This window comes from Sander vitreus, chromosome 19, assembly GCF_031162955.1.
Source record: "Sander vitreus isolate 19-12246 chromosome 19, sanVit1, whole genome shotgun sequence".
NCBI lineage: Eukaryota > Metazoa > Chordata > Actinopteri > Perciformes > Percidae > Sander > Sander vitreus.
The window spans coordinates 11,188,882-11,214,605 of NC_135873.1; the positions used below are offsets into that span (position 1 = coordinate 11,188,882).

The window sequence follows — 25,724 nt, forward strand, 5'->3', positions numbered from 1 at the left end:
CTGCCCAATACACAAATCTGTGAACTAAGCACAACGTTGTCAAGTTGAGAGCTCTAGGACGTGAAAGCCCATCTTTGTCCTACACCACTGGCATGTTTAGCTAAATGTCTGCAGGGTAAAAGGCCTTCACAAACCAGGAGTTGGGGAACAACACGAACAGGAAAAAATGAAATCACTCCATTTGGGCTTCTGCCTGTCTCACAGAAAGCTAGAACTAAAAGGAGTTCATAAGAGGAGAGAGAGGATAAGGGACAATGGGGAAAACAATGCAAAAATGGTCACAGAGGGTTTCCAGAGAAAATACATCCACAGAAGAGAATGAAATATTTGAAGCAGAGTCTGCAGGGATGGACAGTACATAATTGACATACAGCACAGCGGCGCTGGGGAAATGTGTACATAGGGGACACGTCGGGCAAGAGAGTTGCTTCCAGGCTGTTGGAATGAGAACAAACATATTTTTTTGGGAAGGGGATACAGAAATTAGAGTAGTAACTCACCAGAGTCAGCAAATTCTGAGGGGACAGTAAAAGAAAGAGAAATAGGAAGACAGAAACAGAGAAAAGATAAATCCAGGTGATAGCGCACATTAAATCATTGATAGGTATTATTCCAAGTCAATAGTCCATTATATAATGCTAGTAAAAAAATGATTTGAGGTTAAAATAATTAGATAGTTTGGGAAATATGTTTTTTTTTGCTTTCTTGCTGAAAGATAGATGAGAAGATTGATACCACTCTCTAAATATGGGGTTGGGGCCAGGGAACGCTTAGCTTAGCAGAAAAACTGGAAACCGGTAGAAACAGCTAGCTTGGTTCTTTCCAAAGGTAAGAAAATCCACTACTAAAGCTCACTAGTTAACACGTTATATTTTGCTGCTAAGCTAACCACCACCCAGCTCTAGCATCATATTAATATAATGGACGGATATGAGAGTAGTATCAATCTTTTTATCTAATCCTCAGGAAGTAAGCGAATAAGCGTATTTCCTAAAATTTCTATTTCTTTAAGCGAGACACACACATGCATGCTCACACACACATACTCAAAGACACTCACAAACATTAACCATGTTTTCCTGCATTAAGTATTTAGTATTATGTTGCCTTAACCGGAATCTGGCCGTGTTTGCAGAAATTAAACCTCCTTAAATGTATCACTGCCAGCTGTGAGGTGAAAAGACAATGTACTGTAGTAGGATAATGTTATTATTTAAATTTGCTTGGATGAAGGGAGTAATAAGGGAGCAGTGTTTAGGCCAGGTAAAATACTATAAAACACAAACACACACACACACACACACACACACACACACACACACACACACACACACACACACCTCTAAGTACCCCACTCTCAAAGTCTAACAAGTGACACGTAACCAGTTCCCAGCAAAAGCAAAACCACCTCAGACTTCCCTTCAGCTCGGAAGCGCAGATGACTTTATTTTAAGAAATGTCTATAAAAAATGTATGGATGGAGTCCTGCCAGCTCCCCCTTGGCCCGCTGAGCTACACTTAAAGCCTAAGAGCACGCAAACAAGCAGCACAGCCTCTGTCCTTGATGCGTGCACCTGCAGTCTCTCTCCACACTACTAGCTCACCAACAAAATACTTCTTTGCAGCAATGAGATCAGTAAATGTGCATAGAAAATAGTCACTTATCTCTGAATGGGGCCGACCTTTATTGGGGCCTAACAGTAATTAATCAATGAAATTATTTAAAAGGAAGGAGGCATGTGATGGGTGCATTCTAAAATGTACTCAAGACCAATGCCGTCGTTATACGTTTTGTTTTGTGAAAACTTCCAACATGCTACATGGAAATTTCTAAATAATAAGCCAAAAGTGTTGCTTTTGTTCTCTCTTGTAATAATCCTTGTGTCATGTTACACTGTGGTTGTTGCCTCAGTGCATTAATTTCCAGTCCGTCATTTACCAAAAGACTCATCAGTCAAATCTAGTATAACATCCTCGCATTTCTGCTGCATTCACACTGAAGCAGAGTTTCACTGCAGATCATTTTCAATCCACTATTAGGAAACAACATATTCATTAACACGTAGTAAAATAATTTTGACATTACTTTTTTAAATGCTCGATAGTGATTTAACACAAACAAAAACTTTTGCACGTACAACCCAGTCTATTAATCTTCATGCTGTTAAACACACATATTTCAGTCTACTATCATCAGTGCATGGAAGATGCACCTTAAAAGACCATAGACAAATGGCTCTACAAGGAGTGGCAGGGTGGAGTATGTATAACAGTCTCTTGTACATATACGACTGACCATACAGACTTCCATTGGCCATACAGACTTCCATTCCCTCAGCAGGCTGTGACCATTTTAATCACTGAGATGGAAAGATCAATTCACTCAGGAGGCATGGAAATCAGTGTACAACAACGAGTTGATGCAAGGTACTTGGCACTTTAAGGCCCGACTCGACGCAGCTTATTAATCTCTCCTGAGCTGACTCATTCTAGGGTTGGCTTTCGAGGAATGTAAAGTCATTTTTGGACAAAGCTGAAATGCCTCCTCACTACAGAGCAGACATCTGCTAATGAGATCGCATCCATCCAGAGGGAAAATATTTAGTCTGATCATTGTTTTATGCTTATATATGGCTATTTGGCCTCGGCCTATGTGTTTTTTCTTTCTGTAGACACTGATGCTTTTAATGAGACAACATACACTGTAAATACACATATATGAAAACTAAAAGGGAAAAGGGGACTAAAAATCACATCATACAGCAACAGGAATTGGCATTAAACATTAATATTCATTTTTTTCACATGAGATACTGCTTCCAATTAAAAGACTTTTCAGTGAGGCCACTCAAATGACAAATTCTTCAAACCGCTGTTGCCTGTTTGCTCCCCGTTAATGGGAATTTTTCTTTCCCTTCGTCTTTTCGTGGTGGGTTGAGAATGGGATGACACCGCACCGCCTCCGGTGTATTAACATATTCATCCCCTGCGCAGAGCACTGACACTGCCGTTTTACATTTCCTTTAGCTAAACTAATAGGCCTTGATCTTGGATTAAAGGAAAATGATCTTCCACCTCAGCTGTGCTCTGACACAGCACCAAGCTCGCCTAGTCTATTTTTTTTAAAAGGGGATCAATTCAGTCCAGGCATACTGTAGGGGCTAGAAGTATATTCTAAATGGTAATAATGGAGAAGCTGGATTTGAAAGGGTACACAACATGGGGTACTTGTGTATGGCTGAAAGCCAATACTTTTTATTTGGACTGTGGACTGAATTAAAAACGTTGCCAAAAAACCATATGGATGCATATCGTTGCTGTTATTTGTAGACAAGAATGTGAGCTCAAGTATGAACATATATATTATATGAACATCTTTTATGTGCTCATATATTAACATCTTGTATGTGCTCATAAAATTAAGGTCTTGATTTTTTGGTTTCCGTACCGGCACATCTGAAAACAGGATTTAGGTCATTTTGAGAGAAAAAGACAAGAATGATGACAAGTACAATGCAAGATCAACCTGAAAGTAGACAATTACAGACAGTAAAAAGAACATCTGTGCTTTATATCCTGCACGTTAGAGACTTACAGATGGGAAACCCATTAATGAAGAGTTGTATTTTCTATGTGCATTTTGTCTGATCGTCTTACCTTCACTTAAAGGGTCCAGCGTGTGAATCATCAGCTGGAAAATGCTGTTCCTCATCAAGCTGTTGTGCAGGGAGGCGGAACTACCCCCCCTCTGAAGCCGGGGCCTGGCCTGTGAGAGGAGAAAAAAGCTGTCAATCAAATATATTTCTGTCTGTGATGGGGCCTTTTCTACCTAGGGCATGTTTCCTACTAGCAAAAAAATATAACTTTGGTCCAGCTACTAGTTCTTAATTCTGTCATAAAGCACATATGCTGATATTAACACCAGTCTATCAATTGTAAGCACTTTACTGGAGCCATTTCTAATCCAAGCTGTTTGGAAAATGCTTCCCTAATCCTTATTTGCATAAAACCCCTAAGCGGAACCTGCAAACCAGTAAAACTATATAAAGTGCCTCAGCTTCTTAATAATATGAGCCCTGTGGGTTGAGATGGGCATTCACAGGTTATAATATGAGCTCTTTCTCCCAAAACAACCCTCGCCAAGGTCACTCCAGCAGTTGAAGCTGAACTTGGGTACTGTGGGAAATTAGGCACCGTTGCCTGCGGCAGTTGTTTGGAAAGTGTCCGCCCACCGTCTGCCCACAGATGCCGTGTAAGAACAGGAGGTGTCAGGTGCTAATTCACAGGCCCATATGAGTGCGAGCACGAGGCAAGTGAGACACGTAGGCTGGCAGGGCTTGTTTAAGATGTGGCTTCTCGGTGTGACCCTGAAGATTCTCCTTCTGCTACTTCGTTAGATCTGCTTCCTTTGCAACACGGATGACAACATAACACTCTGGTGTGCTTTCGTGAAGTATCAAAGCATTAAAAGACTCTTAGATTGTTCGAAACACATGCTCATTCCTCAGTCTTCTTTTGCATTCTGCATACAAAATTTAACCGTTGAAAAGAGGCTTCCGAAAAACAGACTGAGCTACTCTCCGCACACGGGGAGGCTAAAGATAACAGTGTACATGTCTTGTTCACAGTATGGTGGGAGAAACACAAGTTACGCTACTACATCTACACAGAAACAGGGACAAACACAGAAGCAGACCGGGAAGAGAGTCAATCAGTCAGGACCTACCGACAGCTTGCCGTCATCCTCCGGCGCCCCAGGACTTTCCTTCTCATCCAACACAGAGAGAAGAGGAAGTAAAAAGGGGGGGAGAGGGAGAGAAAGAGAAAACAGGACATAGATGTGAAGCATGCCGCACACAACCACACAGACAAGACAACAAAGCGATAGAGAGACATTACGGCACAGTTAAAGTGATGGTGATGACTGACAGTGGTGACTTGAGGGACAGATTCCTTCCCACTTCTGTCCCTGCTCACTGTCGCAAGCTGAGCATGATTAGTTTGTCTACTTGAATTTCCTCGAAATTCATTCATTCACACTCACTGTAAAACGTAGAGTGAAGTAATGGTGTAGGGGCAAGAAAGTTATCCCTCTATCTATTTTATGGTAAATATGAAGCTACAGCCAGCAGCCGCTTGGCTTAGCACAAAGACTGGAAACTAGAGGAAACCACCCTGTGTTGTGCAATGTTTGTTTAAAGCACTTGAATAAGCAATTCATGTTGTTTAGTTTAAAACAGTCTAAAGGAAATGTTAAATTATAGTGTGGTTAAAACTCACCATTTACATTATTTACAGTACTTGATTTACAGCTAATATGTGAATAGGTACACAACTTTATTTGTTTAACAGTAATTCAGTTTTACTACAGACGTCACAGAAGGTGCTTTTATTTTGAAGTAGCCTACACGGAAGTTGTCTGCTGTGTACTCTTGCTAGCTTGTGTGATGAGATGAACGTGAGACGCTAGATGCAAACATGTCCGTCATGCTTAAAGCTTTAGTGCGTAACATTCTTATATTAATGTACGTCCGTTACTTTCAAGCCATTGCCAAATGAGCTGATGCAAAGCTCCACAAACAACTCTCTCTGTATTTCTCAGTATGGCTATGTTCAGAAACTGGTTTCGTCCGGCGACCTTCACACGCAGAAACTTGAGTGACGATAAATACCTCTTCTGAAGAGTCCATCATTGTTTTTTAATCCTCCGTGTACTCCTTGGCTACTAGCAACAAGCGTGGAGGAGGGGTGGGGGCGGTGCGCTATCACGGAAGGCTTGTATCATGTGGATGCGCCGACAGTTTTGTTGTCATTACTTAGAATTCTTTATGGGGGAGACAGAAACTACGCACTATAGCTTTAAACTTGTTCACTTCCTTGTTTGTAAAACTGCAGTATATTGAACAGTCAAATGTTCACAGTAGAAGACAAGTGTTTTTGGTCTTCGTTCAAAGCCGCTTCACTACACCCTGGCTTTGTTCAAAGGCCCCAAAATCCACCTACAAGCATGTCTAAAGCTCACTAATCAACATGTTCTAATAGAAAAACCTATTCCATTAAATAAACAAAGCCTAGTCTTGACCCGAGTGCTCTAGGCGCTCTAAAACTTTGTCCTGCGATTCAGTGCTGCCAGTTTTAATGTGATAACTTTGCCTTTGAGAGTGGGCATGTGCCAGATCGTACCAAAGTGACTCCAGTCTTTTAACAATCACTCAATTCTCTGCCAACATTCTCGGTGGGCCTATTTGGCATGTGGAGCACTGTAAAATCTATTTTTTTTAAACAAAAGCCTTTCATCAACTGCCTGTCTGAACTGCGCTCACTTCATCTCCAAAAATGTGTGTGTGTGTGTGTGTGTGTGTGTGTGTGTGTGTGTGTGTGTGTGTGTGTGTGTGTGTGTGTGTGTGTGTGTGCGTGTTAAGGAATCTATTTCTAGGAACAACACAAAGCTTTTGTTTAGTTTTTGTTCAGAGCTTTGCATATCAAGGCTTTGTTTCACAGCCTACACAGTTTTCAGACAGAAATGTTGAAATGTGAAATGTCGAGGCATTGGTGTGTGTTGATAAAGTGCACGATGAAATGCAGAACATTATCCAGTTTGATCTTGTAAGTGTTTAAAAATTCTGAGCAAACTTTATACACATACAAGTTTTAAGACAGGGCCTTTTATGCATGCCAACGCAGTGATTCATTTGCATGCTAAATGACGCCGCATTGAATTTCAAATCTCTTGATAAGCAAGAAGAAGTGTGGTGTCACCTTCAATCCATAAGGTGAAAGCTTAGACGGATGTTAGTATTCGTCCCAACAGAATTCTGGATTTTAGAAAAGAATATTCAATTGTTCAATCTTTTGTTGATTATAGCAACATTGTAAACCTACTAAATTAAATAAAACTGAAATAACGTTTAATGGGAGCTGGTTTCATTTAGAGAAAAATACACCACTGCAGTCCTTGTGAATGTCAGTACCCACTGTGTCCCACTGTTTCTGTTTAACAGCCAATAATTTACCATACATTAGGTTTGCCTCTGTATAGCTACAGAATATTTACAGAAATTAGGGAGCTGAAATTAAACATTTGCAGAAGCTGAGCTAATCCTGAGATTTTCCACAGAGCTATTCAACTATAACCCCCCCCCCTTTCATATCTTTAGGGTAATTCCCTCCACACTTGAGATATAATTTTTCTATTTAACTCCCTATCACCCTCCTCAAAGGCAAAGTCAGAAGGGTTAAGAGAGAACAGGTGAATGTGCCAGATAGAGATTATGCCGTGGGTCGCTCATTAAGCCAGCGTTAAATATTATGACTAATAATCACATAGGGAGATTAGTATGTTCTCTGGAGTTTGTGTGTTCTCTAATACCGGCAGCTCTGGCTTCCAGTTCTTATGTAATGTCACATCATTCTTGGAAGCGGATCAGCTGAGGGAGATAAATGTCCCTCTGCAGCCGCATGCATGTAACGCCATGTTACGGAGATTTATCGATGGAGAGTGTGACATCATGCAAAAATACTTCCGCTTTCACCGCTCAAATTGCCCACAGCTTAAAAGGGGGGAGGTGGGCGCTTTCGGAGGAATCTAAGCACATCGGGTGTCCTGACTTTCAAACATCAGTGGTAGATTATAGGTCTGTACAAAAGGGATCTATTTCTGGATGAATTTGATTTGCATTTTCTTTATGCTTCAACATCCAAGCCAAATTACACAGGAGAGGAATAGCTTTTTCCACACTTTCTACTTTGCAAATGGTGGAGTTTGATTAACTAAATACAATACAGACTCTGAACCTAATTTCAGTACTTTAGCTACAAAGACTGGCTGAGTGCATGATCCATGTGGAAATCAACACAAACTTTAGAATAAAGGAATGCTTAGAACATTTGGGAAATGCACTTATTCACTTTTATGTTGAGAGTTACATGAAGAAATTGATAACACTCTCACGTCTGTATGCTAAATATTAAGATACTTCAACTATTATAGCAAACAGGCCCTTTACAATGTATTTTAATGGTTGTCACAAGGTAATGCAAAGAAGAATAATGTGCACAAGCCATGAATTAAGCCAGACAGGCGTGTTGAGACAAAAGTTACATTTAGAGTAAATCTGTACATTTCTTGGATCATAAATTCTTACGTATTGAAATGTGTATATTCTATAAATAAAGCATGTGTGAGCGTGTGTATCTAAAGATATGTGAAAACCAGACTGCCTGACTTGTTAAGCAAACTTGCAAAGTGAAATCTTGCACAGCTTCAGGCATTTGCCTGCACGTGCTTACAGTAGGCCGCCTGTCTGTCAGAACATGACAGAACACCCTTCGAGATTTGCCCATCTAGATTTATCGTGTTAGAGCTAAACTGTTGAGCAGCACGACTGAGCATCTCTCTCTCTCTCTCTCTCTCTCTCTCTCTCTCTCTCTCTCTCTCCCCCTCTTTCCCGTTTTGCCTGGAGACGATAATGATGATCTTCAAGGAAAGGAGGGAAAAGATGCACAACAAGTCAAGAAGCCATCCACTTGCTAATTAGTAACCCCTTAATTTTTCTAACAAGCAGAACTAATTACAGAAGCTGCCACGACTCTGATTTCCCACAAGGCAATGCTCACCAGGACTAAGCCAAAATTGCTTCCTCTTACTCCCCCCTCCCATGAACCAATCAGACTCAGGCTTTTGGGAGACAAATAGGGAGAAAAAAACTGCAGTGTCATTATTGCAAGAAAATGTAATCCCCAAAAACTGGGATTGATCAGGAACAAGTCATTTTTGTAATTTCCCTATCAGTACTCCATGTGCTTATAGTGTATTGTAAAGTCTGTTTTCTTGTGTTACTCAATCTTTAACAATAATGTCCCAAAAGTGATTCATTCACTTATTCGCCAGATTAAATTTAGATTGTACATGTGCAATGTAATGTTTCAGCTAAGTAAATACAAGAGGTAGAATAATGATCTCCTGCAAACCTGATCAAATCTATCGTTCCTGTTAGATCAGAGCTGGTTTCGATCTGCAGATGCAGTCAACAATAAAAGGCTGAACAGGTTTTTTTTGGTTTTTGAGATTGTAGCAAACAATGAACTTAAGTTTTTTCCAGGAGTCTGCATTTATATTCTGTAGTGTGCCCACTGGGCTCCTGCCGCAGCACTCTCTGCCCCAGATTTTAATATAGCTGGTCTCTCCTGTTTATCTGCATGACCTGAGAGTTTTTGATGAAGTTATCTTTTGTTTGGGCTTCAGCTATATCAGTACTGGCTTGTCAGCTCTTGATGCTGACAGACATTTTATACAGAGAAGTGGTTCCCAACAGGGGCATCCAGACCTAACTCAATCGTTGACAGTGGTCGAAATCTAGTTGCCTGAGGCAACTGGGCAGTCCTTTTTTCCAGGTACTGGTTATAGGGATATGTCTACACTGTTGCATCCAAAGTACTTTCCAGTTTTCTCAGCATTGCTGTACCATTCTTGATTATTCTGCCTTTCACTGATGATGTATTCCTATGTAGATCAATGAATAATGAGTTTGATTTTCTCCTCTGCCTCTCTTAGTGTCCCTCTAGCGAGCATGATTTCCCATTATTTATGCACTATGCACAAATGACGTTATGGATAACTTCACATTTTATAACATGCTCTGAAACTCCAGCTATATATACACACACAGAGTCAGCGATACTAGTGGCAGTAGCTCGATGGGACAACAAAAACGGAGCCACCAGACGCTGATAGGTCGAGGCATCTGTGCTCCAGCTGCCCACCAATGTAAACTAAAACCAAAATGCAGAATTATGCTGTATTAAGTTCGCCTGGACTCTGAGATCATTGCCAATGTTATTAGTGAACAGGAACTCACCCGTAACATGATAAGGAGCTCAAGGTAATAGCTAAGTAAACATGCTTGCTCTGCAACCTGGGCTAATTTTGACACTTCCCAAACCTAATATGCAATGCATTCTAATACGCATATTGTAGGTGCTGTGGGACAGGATCTTTGAACAGCTGGTTTCTCTGTCAATACAAATGAAATCAGGAAGCTTGTGCTTTTAATGGACGGAATGGTCTGGATTTGCATACAATTTATGTTCTCCAACCAGTAGAAGTCCTTACCTGGCAGATGTATTTGCAATGTCTACTGACAGTTATTTTTTTTTAAGTCCAAAGACCCGGCTAATTGATTTTTATTTGGTCTTATTTTAAGGTATAAGGCTGGTCAACAAATTCCAGTAAAAGAACACAACATCACTCAATACTTTCCAATTTCCCCAGCCCACCTGCGGCCCGAAGCCCATTCTTTTCCTATGTAAATCTTGGAGAATGGCTTACATATTTTCACTTTTTAAATGAGCTTAGTAATTTCCTAAAACAGCTGGGCACTGTAGTTTTTTCCAGACTTAAACAAGAGTAAATACTGCATTTGTTGGGGACTATTTTCAGCTGTGGATTAATATACATTTGGTGCTCCAGTGAAATTTTACGAAAGCAAGACGGTGTTTGACGAGTGTGACTCGATGTGTTTAAAAAAAAAAAATGTTTTAGCCAAAAATGGAGTTCTACAGCACAGTGAAATAAGAATTATGCTTTATAATATGATTCATTTTTTGGTTTTGGTCTTTTTGTTAAGAAAAACATAGAATATCATCAGATTTATTTTTTAATTTAGTTTTGCAATTAAATCCAACCTGAATATTAATTAGCAAAGCTCCCATCATCAACAGATTCTGTTTTGTAGTTGTGTCCCATGTAGGCTGCAACTATAACTTTATGGAAAATCATTCACATAATCCTGACCACTGACTTCCTTTGTTGTTCTATTGTATTGTCAGCGGGTTAGCACACACAGAACCTTATCTTAGAGAGGAGGTGGACATAATGTATGGAGAGGAAGCTTCGGGTCAGCCAGTCACATTTACAGATGGGGTAATATGCTGATAGAGCCTTTCAGGTCACCTTGGTGGGTTTAAGTGGGGGTGGGGTTGAGGGTCAGATTCATGCATCATTCATCCATCAGTGATGACAAGTGGTATCCTTCATATCTTGCGCCCCAGAAGCTGCATGTGGCTGTCCACTGCTCCTAATGCTTAGGATGGGTTAAATGCAGGGATTGAATTTTACTACATTGTACTGTACGATTGCATGTGACGAATAATAAAGTTTCTTTTTTTTTTCTTAGACAAGAACAGAGGAGGAGAGGCTTTCAGCAGATTCACTGAGCCCCAGAGTATTTTCTAATTAGCTCATTAGAGACTCTCTGATTACAATCACTTCCATTTTAAGAGTTTACTCTCTTAAAATTTGGTTTAAAATTCTCTGTGGTTATCTGGTAATGTCAGGTCTGTCTGCAACTGTGAGAGCTATACACCAGCACTCGTTCTGGATTTCACAAATTACGGGTATTACATGAGCCACAACTCTCAGAGCTGATGTAATGTTCGGCTGGTGCAGCTTAGCAAAGGCTGATGTTGAGGGTCAAATGTAAGGCCCGCCAGTCCTCGGCCACCTCCAACCATATGCACGGTTTCCGTCTCGCTGGGTTGTGTGTGTCATTTCATACAACAACGAGATAGGGATCTTGGTGTCCTTCACATGGTGCTTTTACAGTGCAGTTACATTAGCTAATTCCACCCTGCTTTCAAAAATAGCCCTTGATCGATAAGGCTTTCAGTTTCTTGCAAGCCTCAACATTTCACCTTCAGGCTCTCCCTTGGAAAAAAAGGGAAAAAAATAATCTCTCATTCAAGTTTTCTAGAATTTCTTTGTATCACGGACTGACATACCAAACCAATACGTATGCCTTGACCTTCATGACTTGAGCTACTGACTTTAAATAGACAGGGCTAATATATGTGTCGAAATCACATCATCATTCATTCCAAAGATTATTGCCAAATAAAATGTATACTTAGAGCCTTAAAACCACATCAGCTCATATCACATCTGGTGATCTGAATACTGGCTTTTTTCAGGAGCTAAAATTACTCTATTGTCCAAACAATGGACAGATCAAATAGAAATGGCTTCCAATGAAGACAGCAGTTAAAGCTTGAGCAAGAGCTTTTCAGACTGTCTAGGTCACATGAAAATACACTCTCATTAAGCATTAAAGACTAACAGCTTAATCATCCGAGTCTATTGAGAGCCCCCTTCTCTGCCTCGACCATAAAATGTGGCGTCTTTGAATGATCTGGCAGTTTATGTCTATGCCTGTTTCCCAGTGCTAGATTAAGGTTGCCTCTTTGATCAACTGTCTGTGTGGCCTATTTCAGGAAACCACCCTTTACTTGCGGGATGACTTGGGATTTGTTCCTTCAACCCTTCTCTCGTTTTTAGAGTTACTTTTAGTGTAAAAAAAAAACACTCTGAGGAGGAGTAGTTGGAACCCTCAACTATGTAGTGGCATGACTCATACATGTCACCAAAGACTGAACACAAAGGAAGTCAACAAGGGTGTGACAGGGTTGGCTTTTTACAACAGATCGCATTAAGCTTGTTGCTGCCATAGACAGTTAAAGAAGTGGACAAAGTGACGCTGTTGTTTTCTACGGAGCCAGTGAAGGATACTAGAAGCACTTTTCTGGTGATGGCTGAGCGTTACTGCGCAGCCTCCAACTGAGAGAGACGACGTAAATGTGACGTGAGCAACCTGTCTGAAAGTTGTAAGTCTTCTGGTAGCTGTGCCAAGAGGAATCTCAATCATTCCGAATCTTGCAGAGACGGAGAGTGTAGGTATATGTTAGGAGATAACATGGACACAGGCTAATTACTGCTAACTAAAATGCTAGTTAACATTAGTAATTCAACTTAAACAGCTAATGTAAGTCGAAACTGCCTGCGAGCTTCTCCTGTATTGTACGGTAATTCCGCTACTGTGCGACAGTAAGTTGCGTGGTTATGACACAATCGTTAGCCTATTTTTTACAAAAACGCCTGCTACTGAGCCATAACGTGAGGTACAAGGTAATGGAGCCTTTTATAAATTGTTGTGTTTCTTTAGAAATAAACACTTGACAAATAGAGTCTTTAAACGCTTCAGATGTAAAGTTATTCGCTGTCAAAGTGACGTCAAAATGAATGGCAGTCAATGGGATGTTGGGCAGGTGATGGCTCCATAGGAGCTACGCTTTGTGGACGCTCGCTTACCCCCTTTTGTTGCTGCATTAACGACTCTGACTTATTTTCTTAAGCTATTCACAAGGTACTATGGGTAGCTCTTAATGCCAAGAGCGATGGTGAAAACTGACACCACAACATTTCATATACAGTAAACACAAAATCAGAAGGGGATATATGGAAGGTGAGGTTGAAAGAAAAAAAGGAAAGCAATACAGCATCACAGCCACTAATATTTAAACATGCTGAAGACCAGATGGTGCTGTCCATGGTACTGCACTGAGTCAGGGTTCAGTGTGACTGAAAATAAGCATGTAGTCTGCATGTAGAGTTTTCGAACCTGCAGTGCTTTACACCGGAATGAAGCCAGAGAGATAAAGCTATCAAATGAATCCATCAAATTGATTTACACACGCTGACTTCACCCTTTTAAAAAACAGTGATGCCATAATTGTATAGGCATAGTTTTGCGGCGCATGGCTTACATACAGAAACTAAGAATTTGCATCGTTTTCATCCCCTCTCAACTTCAATAAACCTACAGGATTTTCACAAACATTTTACACATAACCTGCATTGTCTAGAACACTTTACGTACATTAAAGACTTACATATCTTCACTATCATTGATTAATCGACAGACAATTCTCTCGATTAATCGCTAAATAAAACCAGGGAAGTTCTCACTTTTTTGAGTTCAGCGATTACTCGATTATCAAAATTGTTTAATCGACTATTGTTTCAGCTCTAGAAACAGTATGCAAATCTCGACATCGACAATACACACTCGGCAACTAACAGCAGTATTGTGAAATTCAAAGAACTGTAGTACAGTATAGGCAGATATGAAAATAGCAGCTTGATTGCATATGTGGTCTCATTAAGTAAGAGCAGAATTGATGTGCACATTATATAATAACAAAGATGACATGAAGATTTGTTCAAATGAACTTGGAAGCCATTAATATCAGGGGGCAAGTACACATTTATTTTTGTTGTGTTAACATCTCTGAAGAGGACCGACTCACAGTGGCTCTACTTTGCATGTATAATGATCTTTTTAGGGCAAAAATAATAAGCTTCATTGTTCTGTTTTGCTTTTAAAGCACACTATATTGTGCTTTTTATTATAACACAGACACTGCAGTAAGTGACAGGGTGACCTTCAAGGTGAAGAGCCACTGTCCACTCTGATAAGAATGGAGGGGGAAGCCAAAATAGTACAATAACCAATCGTGGACGACATAAAAAGCAGCAATCAGCACCTGTGATGCAAATGAGAACTTTGCATGCAAGATTATTACCATTAAATCCATTTAAATTGAATTTGGACAAAAGCAGGGCGCCGGCGAGGGACAACGACACTGCCAAGAGAGCTCGCAGAACAATTGTAGACAACAGGAGAGAGATGGTGAAAGAAGCAACTCTGGCTCAATCCACCCTAGTTTCCTAACACTAGACAATGTGTGTTTTGATTGGCCCTTTACTTTATTCTAAATGATACCTTTATCTCTACTGACTGGGCTAACTGCCCAACGATACGGTAAAACAGGAAAACTCATTACTGGCTCTACAGTAGCGCTCTCCCCTCCCCCCTCCTTAGACAAGGAGCCACAGCTGGAACGGATGATAAAACTTGGACTCCTCATTGTCATGGTGAGATCAAAGTCGCAGGCTTTCTATTTTTAAATTATTGGACTCTGGCTCTGTTGTCGCTGACTGAGCTCCATCGCCAAAACAATTCTGTTTCTTCCTGGCAGTAATAGTACTGTATGTGCAGAGGTTTATGCAGACCAATGTGCATGTATACAACCTTAAAACACCAATGACTGCATAAACAAAGACAGCTTAGCTTCTTTACAGTTAAACTTTGCATCAAACCGTCAATGACACTGACACATCTTTCCTCTACTTTCTGACATTAATTAAACTATGCTTCAGTATTTACTGTAGAGTGCTTCTATTTTGTTGTTTCTACCTAGCCCTCAGTCAGTAACCTTGGGCCTGCATGAAATACACACAAGCATTATCAACTTCTACCTATTTTTCATTCAGTTTTAACCAAGGTCCATTCTACAACTTTCCTTTTAAAAGATGCAAACATGAATACTCGCTTTCACAGAAACACACAAGGACAAGGGCACGTACCTTACAAATTATACAGCAAAAGGAAAGTAGTATACAGTATTATACAGTAGTATACAATCTGGATATGCCTATAATACATAAGTGAGGGTTAGTTTTGAGATATTTTACAAACCATACTTTTATTGTAAATAAAAAATGTGCCTATTTTAACAGCATTTCCTTGAAATTAGCTATACAACTGCTTTTATTACAGCACAGCCCAAAGAGGCAATCTGAAACAAATGCAGTTTATAATTTGGTAGGAGTTCAGCAGTGCACATCTGGATTTTGCTGAAAATTAGGTGGATATCCGTATTAATGGGAGATAATCCCTTGAACACGTCACACAGGACTAAAATAAATGGCTAGTGACAGAGTTCATGTAGTGCAGCCTGGTATTTTAGTGTATGAGGTGAGAGTTCACTCTGATAAAGATTTAAAAAAAAATATATAGCACAACGTGCAGCATGCAACACCAGGTTTCATGTGTGAATATACAGAAGGTGTACAGCATCAGCACTGGTGCCCAGATGTCTAAATTCACAGGGAGGAAACACAAACAGTCTGCACCCTGTACAGAACCCACTTTGTAAGTGATCTTTGAAGCGCATCCTGATGGAAGATCTCGCCTCTGTGGTGCTATTTATAGCTTGGTAATACATCAGAGGTCGCACCTACCATCTCAACAGAACCAACATCTGCCTTGATACATACTGGCTAATCCAACACTGACGTTAGCAGGCATCCAATATTGTGGTTGGATGCAAAATCTTGCAATGTCTTACAATTACTTGTGAATCATTTAATTTGCTCATTCTTATACTGACGTCACACTCATCACATATGGAATAATGTATTTAACTAGTATAATCAAATGTAGCTTGGAAGATGCTACTCTCTGTTCAACAACCAGTACAGTGGTTTGTGATGTGTTGTCGGATGTGACCATGCTAAAATGACAGAATGTCTTCATTATCATTACTGACAAACTCAGACTTTTGGTGTGACACGATGATAGTAACAAGTAGAAGGGGGCACGTAACTCCTCTGTCTTTCATAAAACCATAGTGCACAAAGTGCTGGCTAATCTGATCTGTCTGAGCCAGCTCAAAAGCAGCCAGTCAGTCCATCAGGCAAACAATGAGAGAGGCCACAAGATAACAAGATAAGCCAGGGCCGGCCTGGTGAGGTGGTCCTGAGGAGGGGGTGGTGCATATGATGAAAGACCCTCCTAATGCCATGTACAGCCAGAGCAGGCCTGCACTGCTGCTCTTAATAAATCTGACTTTATGCCATTTCAGGCCTAAACTGAGCTCTTTAGAAAGGGAAACATCTATTATAACGGCTGTAAAAAGAAAGTGTTACAGATTGGAATGGAAAAATGCTACTTTTCTTTATTCACTGTGGAGTGTTGTTAAGATGCCAGCATTGATTGGCTTGGCTTTCTGGACGTTTTTGTATTTTTTTGCACACAAAAAGAAAAAGAGTTGGACAAATGATTGCTTCAGTGGGGAACCTGAAGCATGCAAAGCCAACTGTAGCACGCACGCATCTGTTGCTTTACCAGTGACAAATGGCTGAAGCAGAGACAACCTAGACCTAGTGATATTCATACTCCTCCATCTTGCACTGCCATGATCTTCCAAGCTTGTGAGGCAAAAGTAGGAACCTCTAGTTCTATTGTGGCCTTAAACTGTCTGTATAGTAAGGATTTACTGAGTGTGTGGGTGTCAGACGTGTTCAGATAGGGCGGAAAAGGCATCATGCGTTGGTGACCTCCTTCGGCCCTTCTGCACATACTAGTGGTCAGCAATCAGTCCTGTGCATGGGCCCAAGTCGACTCTGTCCCGTTAAGTCACTAACACCATCATACTAAGAAGCTTAACTGTAAGAGAACATGCAACAATTAAGATTAATTAAGAGCAGCAATATAATAAAATGACACCGTCTTTGACCTAACAACTCTTGTGGCTCGAGACTGTCCTCCCCCGGAAAAAAGAAACGCTCCCATACTGTAAGTTGTTTGTTGAAGTAGCAATTATGACTTATATTTACGTTTATAGTGGCTGTGCCCTCTAGTAGCCTCCTGTAATTATTAGGGTAGCAAAGCAGGAAGTAAGGTGACGTATAACAGCGCCAAAATCTGTGCAAGGTGGGAGGTTATGGTGTCGAATGGGTCAAACAAACGGGATTCGATTCCTGTTTGAAAATAAAACTAAATGGCTAATGATTTAACCCAAACCACAATCTTTTTCGAAACTTAACTGAGTAGTTTTGGTGCCTACACTTAACCAAGTAGGTTTTGTGCCTAAACCTAACCAAACTGTAACCATTTCACAACGTTAACCGCGACCGTTACATTCTGTACTTTAGATATGAGGACAGAAAACACTCCTGGTGTGGGTCATATTTCCTGCAACCTCTAGGGTGCTAATTTATGATTAGAGAGTAGGAATAAACAACCTATAGCGTCGTATGGACAAAAGGATTTGTTGTGTAACTCACAGGGCTAAGATGTGTGACATTGTAGTCATCATTTGACACTAATTGACAGATGTGTCAGAATAACAATAGCATGCAATATTGCAATCAAACAACAAATAGCCTCAAAATAACGTCAAAACTGAATATTTGAAGCTTCTCAAAAGGTAGTATTTGTTGCACTGCAATGTTTTGTAGGCCTATCCTCTGGAGTTAATACAAAATCAGTACTTTCAAACAATGATACTTCCTCTTAAACTAGTATTTGGCTGTGTTATCTTAGGATATTAGGATGTTATCTCTAGATTTGAAGGTCCCATATTATGTTCATTTTCAGGTTTATACTTGTATTTTGGTTTCTGCTGGAGCAGGTTTGCAAGCTTTAATGTTCAAGAGACAATATGTCTGAATGTACCTGTATTCACCCTCCATTTAAGCGCCTGTCAGCTCTAACAAGAAAAACAGTCATGTGTCAACCCCCCCAAAATTCTGATTACAAACAAAAATAGATGAGAGAAAATACAACCAGTCCGCAGGGTTGCATCTCATAGGACTTAGAGTGGCAGAGGTGGCAACCTAATTCACTGGGCTAAGGCAGAGTGCCCTTGTTGTAAGATTAACCAGCAGCTAAGCACTCATTAAGTAAACAAAGTTATTAGGCACCAATCAGGTCAGAACTAATAGGTAAATACATCCTTCTAACATCTGTTTGGGTCAAAGATTAACAAATGTCATGCACTGGATATCAACTGAACTGACAATTCTGAAGCAGGATTACATGAGTTTAATGTTTTGATGTTGATGATATCTAACACTTTTGAGTAAAAGCTGCTATTATCAATATGTTTTTATGTTAACAATGGATCAAAGAACTATGTGAATGTGAAAGAGGTGAGTAAAAGTGACGAATCTGCGGACAATTATCAGCCGGTACTACAGTTCCCCTGACAGGATTGTTTTGGTTGTATGGCCCACAACTGTGCTGTTTGTTTCACTGTCACCACATTAATAGCATCATTTTCAGTTGCAACTGTTTTGAAAAAGCTCTAACAATCAACTGTACGCTACCTGCCAAGCACTAAACATAAGACAGACACAGCGAGTAGCTAGTGAACATAGTGGAGCATTTAGCAGCTTAAGAGTCACATATTTCTTTTAGGAATTGCTGGAGAGCAAAACAGAGCGAAAGGAAAATTGAATATTGGACTTAATTCATTAGGTGGCCAGAAACATGACTCCAAATGAAAGCTAATGTTGCTTTGTGTCTGCTGAAAGTGGAAATAAGCATCTGTTTGTTAACATCGCAAGATCAACCTCAAATAGGATAACAGGTCAATGTTGTGTTAACAACTTGTTTCCGCTGCTCCAAAGTGGCCACAAAAAACAGTTAATGCAGGTTTAAGTGTAATTTGTTAACAGTCACATTAAGAGGAAAACATTTTTTTTTTTCTTTTTTAGTTTTCAGCATGGTATGGTGGCAGGTTTTTTGGGGTGCAAGCAGAATTAATTTTCCACATCCATTGACTGGGAGCTGAGGTTCTGAAACTTTGTGTCACGTTGTCATCAGTGGTAAGTGGTTACAGTAATAATAGATTTTTTGAGCATTTCAAAACTGCAGGCACAACTAAGATTTACGGAAAAAAAGAGAGAGAACGAATCCACATGTTGTCACTCCCCAAACAATGTGAGGTGTTGAACTTCCTCCTACCTGTCTTAAACTTAATGTGCTGAAAGCAAAAGCCTTGGCTATCTTATCAGCTGTAATTCCAAATCATTCTAAGTGCATGGAACTTTGAAGCGTTCATGGTTGTGTTAACTGAATTGAGAGATTATTGTAGATTACATAATTAGGCTGACCATTTATTGACCTGCTGTAAAACAATGGCTTTAAATAGACCTAGCATCCACTAAGATGTGACAGTTATTTTGTGTTGTATTGATAATGTTCCACCTCATCCCTGGGCTAAAAAAGGAATGACACCTCTGAACTGTCAAATGATGGAAAAAGCAAGCCCTCCTCCAACCATTTAACACTCCGCCTGGAAGCTATAAGGCATTATTTTGGAGAAAAGAAGAGAAACAAAGCCAGCTATTTTTACGTTACCAGGAGCAGAACAAACAAGTCTCACAAAAGAAACTTCATGTCAATAAAAAAGAGAACGCAGTACTAGCAGTTCTGTAGTGAGAGGAAAGGCAGCGGTGGCAGACAGTACAAAATTGACTGACAACTGCTAAATGCAAAACATCACACTGTACATGTTGCTCTCGGAATTGAATTTTACATGGTATTTATAGCATACATTGTTGATGGCCAACTGCCAATTACCAACCGAGCAACCTACACACTTTTATACTTAGGGTGACACCACTTCTCTTTTGCTGTTGGCTGTCTGTGTTTCTGCCTATGGTAGCAATGTAACACACAACAGGGACGTCCCAATATCATAATGCATGAAATAATCTCAGGAAAGCCCATTTTAATCAAGTGCATGGCCTCAAATAATACCCTATTGTCCTCACAATGCACTACTTTACACCTGAACGGTACTGTATGGAGGATTAAGGGCACCTTGGAGCTCAGTCATGACAGTGAAATGATTAAATTATAAAAATAAATAAAAAAAAGCTGCTCTCAGTTCATAGCAGTGAATGTCGCTTAAAAATAGAAAGAAAGAAAAAAAGCACAAAACTAGACACTCGATCATATTTTTGCAGGACACTTGTCCTTGTTCTCCTGTTTTACTCCTATTACTCATGTATGGATTTACACACACACACACCTGCTAAATTGCCAATTAAATCTCAAATTAACAGGTCTTGAAATACATGCGTCCCCAAAGTGTCAAAGCTTGATTAAAAAAAGGTGTTTAGATGATTATAGTCTAATAATATTTGTGCCTTTCTAGTTCCATTAACCCTTGTAGACCCAGACTACAAAATAAAAAGAGGTTGACTGATAACCTATTTCTAGTCAAATAAAATCTTTAGACTGTAATGATGTTAAATTCATTTATTTTATTTGTTTTCAAAGCAGGGTACTGAGAGGTGCAGACATGCGATTGTTACCCACAATGCAAGCGAGAGGAGAGGCTAAGTCTGCTGTAAGCGTCATAGGAGATGAGACATGATGGTGGGGTTTGATCGACTCATCTGTCTCGCACTATTTCTTCCCCCCATCGAAAGTTACACACACACACATACACACACACGTTGGCCAAAATACCCAGAATCCATTGCAGCTCAAGGTCACCGGAGCATTCTCTGGCACTCAGCCTGTGCACCTCAGTTCTCACTCGTGCACGGACGCCCTAGATCAAATTAGTGTGGCAAAATATGCTCTACAAAAACTAACTATTTTCATGTTTGCTTTTTTAAATGAAGAGAGGCTTTCATTTTTTCGCATTTTGGTTTAAAAACTGCAAATCAAGAGAGTCCCCCCCCAACAACATTTTGAAACCAGCCCTTTAAATATCCTTTATGGACTTAGAATAAATCCTGATTTAATTAAAGCTTTACAATACAACTTTCAGAAAATGTAATTTCCATCTCATGTCATAAAGAAATCTAAATCCGTCTGGATAATCTCTACAACGGTATCAAATTGCATTGCAGTGTCTTTTGCCCTCAAGTATCATTGAGGGGGTGAATGTTATGTGAAGTAACAATGATTTCTATGGTTTTTGTCTATGGAGTAGTCACTGTTTATGCTGTTGAGCTAAAAGTTAAATAATACACTGAATGACTGAATTGAATGAAGAACCTCCCTTGAGAGCAAATATGGAGGAACACAGAACAACCAAGACTACCGCAGCAATCCTGAAGCCATTTACTGCATGTGGTGCACCTCGTCATGCTGTATGTGATTTGCATGTTTACGAAACTATTTAAATACAATATTATTTAAGGAAATTGTTAACTGGGGAAAAAAATTGCTCCTGAGATTTTCCAAGGGATTTGTTTTTCAGACCAGGACACAATTTGTAGAGCTTAACCCAGAATTACACATTTGACTCTGTTTTATTAATCCCACAGTGGAATACTGTATGCCAGCCCTGTGCAGCATTGTTTAAACCACATTAATGCATGGTCAGTTTAGTTGTTCTCCAGTCCTCCATATTTACACCTGCATAGTTCCTGTTATTTTAATCGAAAGTAATGCACATGTATGCCATAAGTCAGTCTCATGAAACATATGTTTTACATGGCTTGTTGAAAATTGAATGATCAAAGAGTGCAGGACATCTGTGAGACACTGGTCTCATCTGGAAATGACCATTAGGTTGATGAGAACAAAAAAAAAAGATGCATGGAATTAAAAGCATGTCTCCATAAACAAACTAGTTTCATCACAGTAAGCCTGACTTCATTCAAATAACAAATCAGCTGCATGAGATGTGTAAAAGGATGAGTGTTTGTGTTCCCATGCCAGAGGAGACATGGAAGGTCATTTCTATCAGCCATATACTAAAACTTTTATTACTGCACACCTATAACGTTAACGTCCTTGAAGTCTGACATAGGGCTGCTCGATTACGGAAAAAAATCATAATCACTATTATATTGAAATCCCGATTATTTAACACGATTACTCATTGACTTTTGGAAAGATGTTGCAATTATGGAACTTAAAAAAACAGTGAAAAAGTTAAACAAATCAACAGTGAAATCACCTTGAACTGTGAAATGTCCCTTTCAGTCAGAACACAAGACAAAATAAGAGTTTACTTGCAAAACATAATGTGGAAAATAATCGTTTTTCTCGATTATTCTGTTTTTGTGATCATAAGGAGCCAAAATCGTAATTGTGATTAAAATTTCGATTAATTGTACAGCCCTAGTCTGACATTTCATATACACTTGTATTTTCAGAGCAGATGGTGGTGAAGGGAAGTGGGAGAAAAATACAGATCAAGAAACCAACTCACCTTTGGCTGTACTTCTACTTCTACCACTTGGTTCTTGTTCATGCAACCCTTGACGAAGTTCTCGACTGTGCTGTTGCACTTCATGAAGATCACGTAGGCGGCGTAGGCCGAGAGTAGCGTGATACTTTCCCACATGGAGATGACGTTATCCAGGAAGAAGATGATGAGCATGATCAGATCCAGGATGTAGAAGGAGACATCTCGGAAGAGAGGCCACCATGTTAGGTTGAGGATCTCCTTGGAGAAGATGGCACACATCCCAATCACAAAGAGGATGTTGAAGACGGCCGAGCCAACGATGGTCCCGATGCCCACGTTGCTGTGTGAGATGAAGACACCGATGATGGAGGTGAAGAGCTCCGGGGCTGAGCCGCCTGCTGCCATGAAGGTGGCACCCGCTACGTCATCCGAAATGGTCAGCTTCTCTGTGATGACCGTCAGCGCTGGGACGAAGAACTCGTCACACACTATGGCTAAGGCAATGAACATGTAGATCATGCCAAACATGTGGAGGACCACGGCTCCTTGGCGCCTCTCCGCACGAGTGAAAAGGTCTGGCGGGTACTCTCCCTGGCTCTCGTTGAATTTTGCTGTAGATTTCATGGCTGTTGGCATGTCGGCTGACACATTGGGGTCCCTCTGGTGTTGGGTGAAAAGTAGAGTCCTGTGGGGGGTCGACTGGTGGAGACTTTCCTGGGGGAGCACTGGCTCACTGAAACCCCCTGAGCTCCAGGTCAAGGCACTGAAGGAGACAGCACTTACGGCCACCAGACTGAGGATGAACCCCGCGATTCGCACTGGCCTCAGCTTTTTCCGCAGACACCGGTGGGCCTTCCGCTTACAGGCAGCACCCAATATGGGCCTTCTCTCTAGTGCATCCATGCAGGGTTGATCTGAACCCATGTCTGTGCAGCTTGTGGTGTCCTCACTGTCAATAGCTGGGTAGGAAGAGCAGGGAGCAGGTTTTACGGGAGACAATGCATGACGTTGTCTTCAGTTTCAAATGTGTTGAAAAGATTGTAGGTGCTTTCCAGGGTCTGGTTTGCCAAATGATGTCTTCATATTAGCCTCTGCTGGACAATGTCAACAGAATGAAGAAAAATGAATTATGGAACCAGAAAAGAAACTCAAGAATGTAACATTAACACCAAAATACAATTAAATTGAAATAGGATATCAAGTAAACAAGGTTTATTTATAGATTATGCTTTGTTAGTTTAGATAGTGTAATGCTACAAAGTTAAGCAGGACAGAGAAGTAAACAATTAATTGATTCCTTAATGATCAGAAAAGTTCATCTTTGCTAATTTTGGCTTCTGTATTTGACAAATACAGATTCTCAAATGTGCACTTCTGTAGCTTTCCTTTTTACATAACATTGTAAACAGAATAACTGGTCATTTGTGATAGACAATACATTTTACCTTTCTTTATATGAATAAAAAACATAAACAGCTACACTAATCAATGATAATTGTTGCTGTGGAAGTCGGTTGAAATACCAGGACTACAACGCCTGACCACTGCCAAAAAAAAAGGTAGAGTACGCTAGATATTCTGAAATAAAAATCTAACCGGAAATCAATTTACAATGTTATGCAGACATGTAAACTACACATCTTAAAATGCATATAGTAATGCATGTGTTTTAAATCATACCATGGTCTCTATTACCTCACTGCACTCTAAAATAAATCTATAATTAAGATAAAATATATATACTATGAAAAAATAAATCAAGAATTGATAAGAAGTTTGAATATTTACGTGTAATTAAGTGACATAGTCCACTGTGGCCATTGTGTGGCCTTAGTACACCTACATGAGCTGCATACCTATTAGTATTCAGTGATTGGATCAATTTTTAATTGTGACAACTTGCAATCAAAAATCGGAAACCTGCTGTTTTTACCTTACCCATATCACGAAACGTGAAGGCCGACGGTTTACGGACATCACTTGGCTGCAGTCAGTGAAAATGGTCAACGCTATGACGCTGCTGCTCAGGTAAAAGCACATAAAAACACACGTCCTGTCCTGTTTGACTTTTCAATGATACGCAGCCTTTTGCCTTTAAGCTCAACGGCTCGTTTGAGATGGCAGTGCCACTGACAACTATTTTCCCTGTCTGCCCTTCAATAATGCATTCGCCCTTTCAGCTGGATCATCACACAACAAACAGCTACCCAGCATCTCCGACCAAAACAGCCCAGTATTAGTTCCCCTGGCGAGGCGCATGGTGCGTGGAGAGGCTGCAGACGGCGGCGTGCCCTTACCTTTGACAGAGGCGAGAAAACAGCCGCACGGCACAGCAGCAGGGTGGAATTAGGAAATCCTCTCCGGTGATCTCTTGCTCTCATTGAGCAAAATGTGACCGGTCTCAGCTCTCCGACGGCAGAGGAGGAGCTTTGGAGGAGAAAAAAAAAACTGCTTTTCCAACTGCGTTCACCTCTCTCCCTCACAGCAGCAGCAGCAGCAACAGCATCCCTCCCGTCTCGGATGAGGGGAGAGAAAGAAAAAAAATCACTCGGTCAAAAATACCTTGCTAATGTAGCAGAATATTGTGCTGGGCTGGGCTGGGCTGAGCACGTGAACAGCTTGGTTTGTTAATAAAGCCAGGTAAGCGGCAGACAGCGCGTCCGTTCCTGCTCGATTCCCGCGGTGCATGGGGGCTTTGGTGAGGTTGCATTTTAAGGGAGGAGTTGCCGTGGTTACACAGCAAAGGCAGTATTTCCAGCAATTATTTTCTAATTTTTGGTGGACATGCTTCAGCTCAGTTGTACATTTATGTGTACGCATTAGGTCATTTCAAGGTTATTATGCAACTCAAAGATAACACGTGCGAGCTAAGCTGCAGCATCATTGATTTTTTTTTTTTTTTTTTTTACACCTAGCTTTTCTTGCCATGCGTTTCATAAGAGGACTGATACACTCATATGTGTATGTTCAATATGAAGCTGTAGTCAGCTCAGCAGCTGCTTATCTTATAGCATAAGGACTAGAAACAAGCGACCTCTGTCTGAAAAGTATAACATCTCCTTACCAGCACAAGTTCATTTCTTGGTCAAGTGCAGTGACTT

The 25,724-nt window shown here is 40.4% G+C and overlaps 1 protein-coding gene across 1 annotated transcript in view; it reads right to left on the reverse strand.

The window, feature by feature from the left end:
* The window catches only part of LOC144534392 (sodium/potassium/calcium exchanger 2-like), a 44,292-nt gene extending 19,050 nt beyond the window's left edge, over positions 1–25,242 (reverse strand). Inside the window, exons 1-3 of the mRNA XM_078276301.1 lie at positions 24,921–25,242; positions 22,645–23,714; positions 3,658–3,766 (exon numbers count right to left, since the gene is read on the reverse strand). Coding sequence (XP_078132427.1) covers positions 3,658–3,766; positions 22,645–23,547 — 1,012 coding nt within the window. The 5' untranslated portion in view covers positions 23,548–23,714; positions 24,921–25,242. The remainder of the gene's footprint in view (positions 1–3,657; positions 3,767–22,644; positions 23,715–24,920) is intronic.
* Between the last annotated feature and the right edge of the window lie 482 nt (positions 25,243–25,724).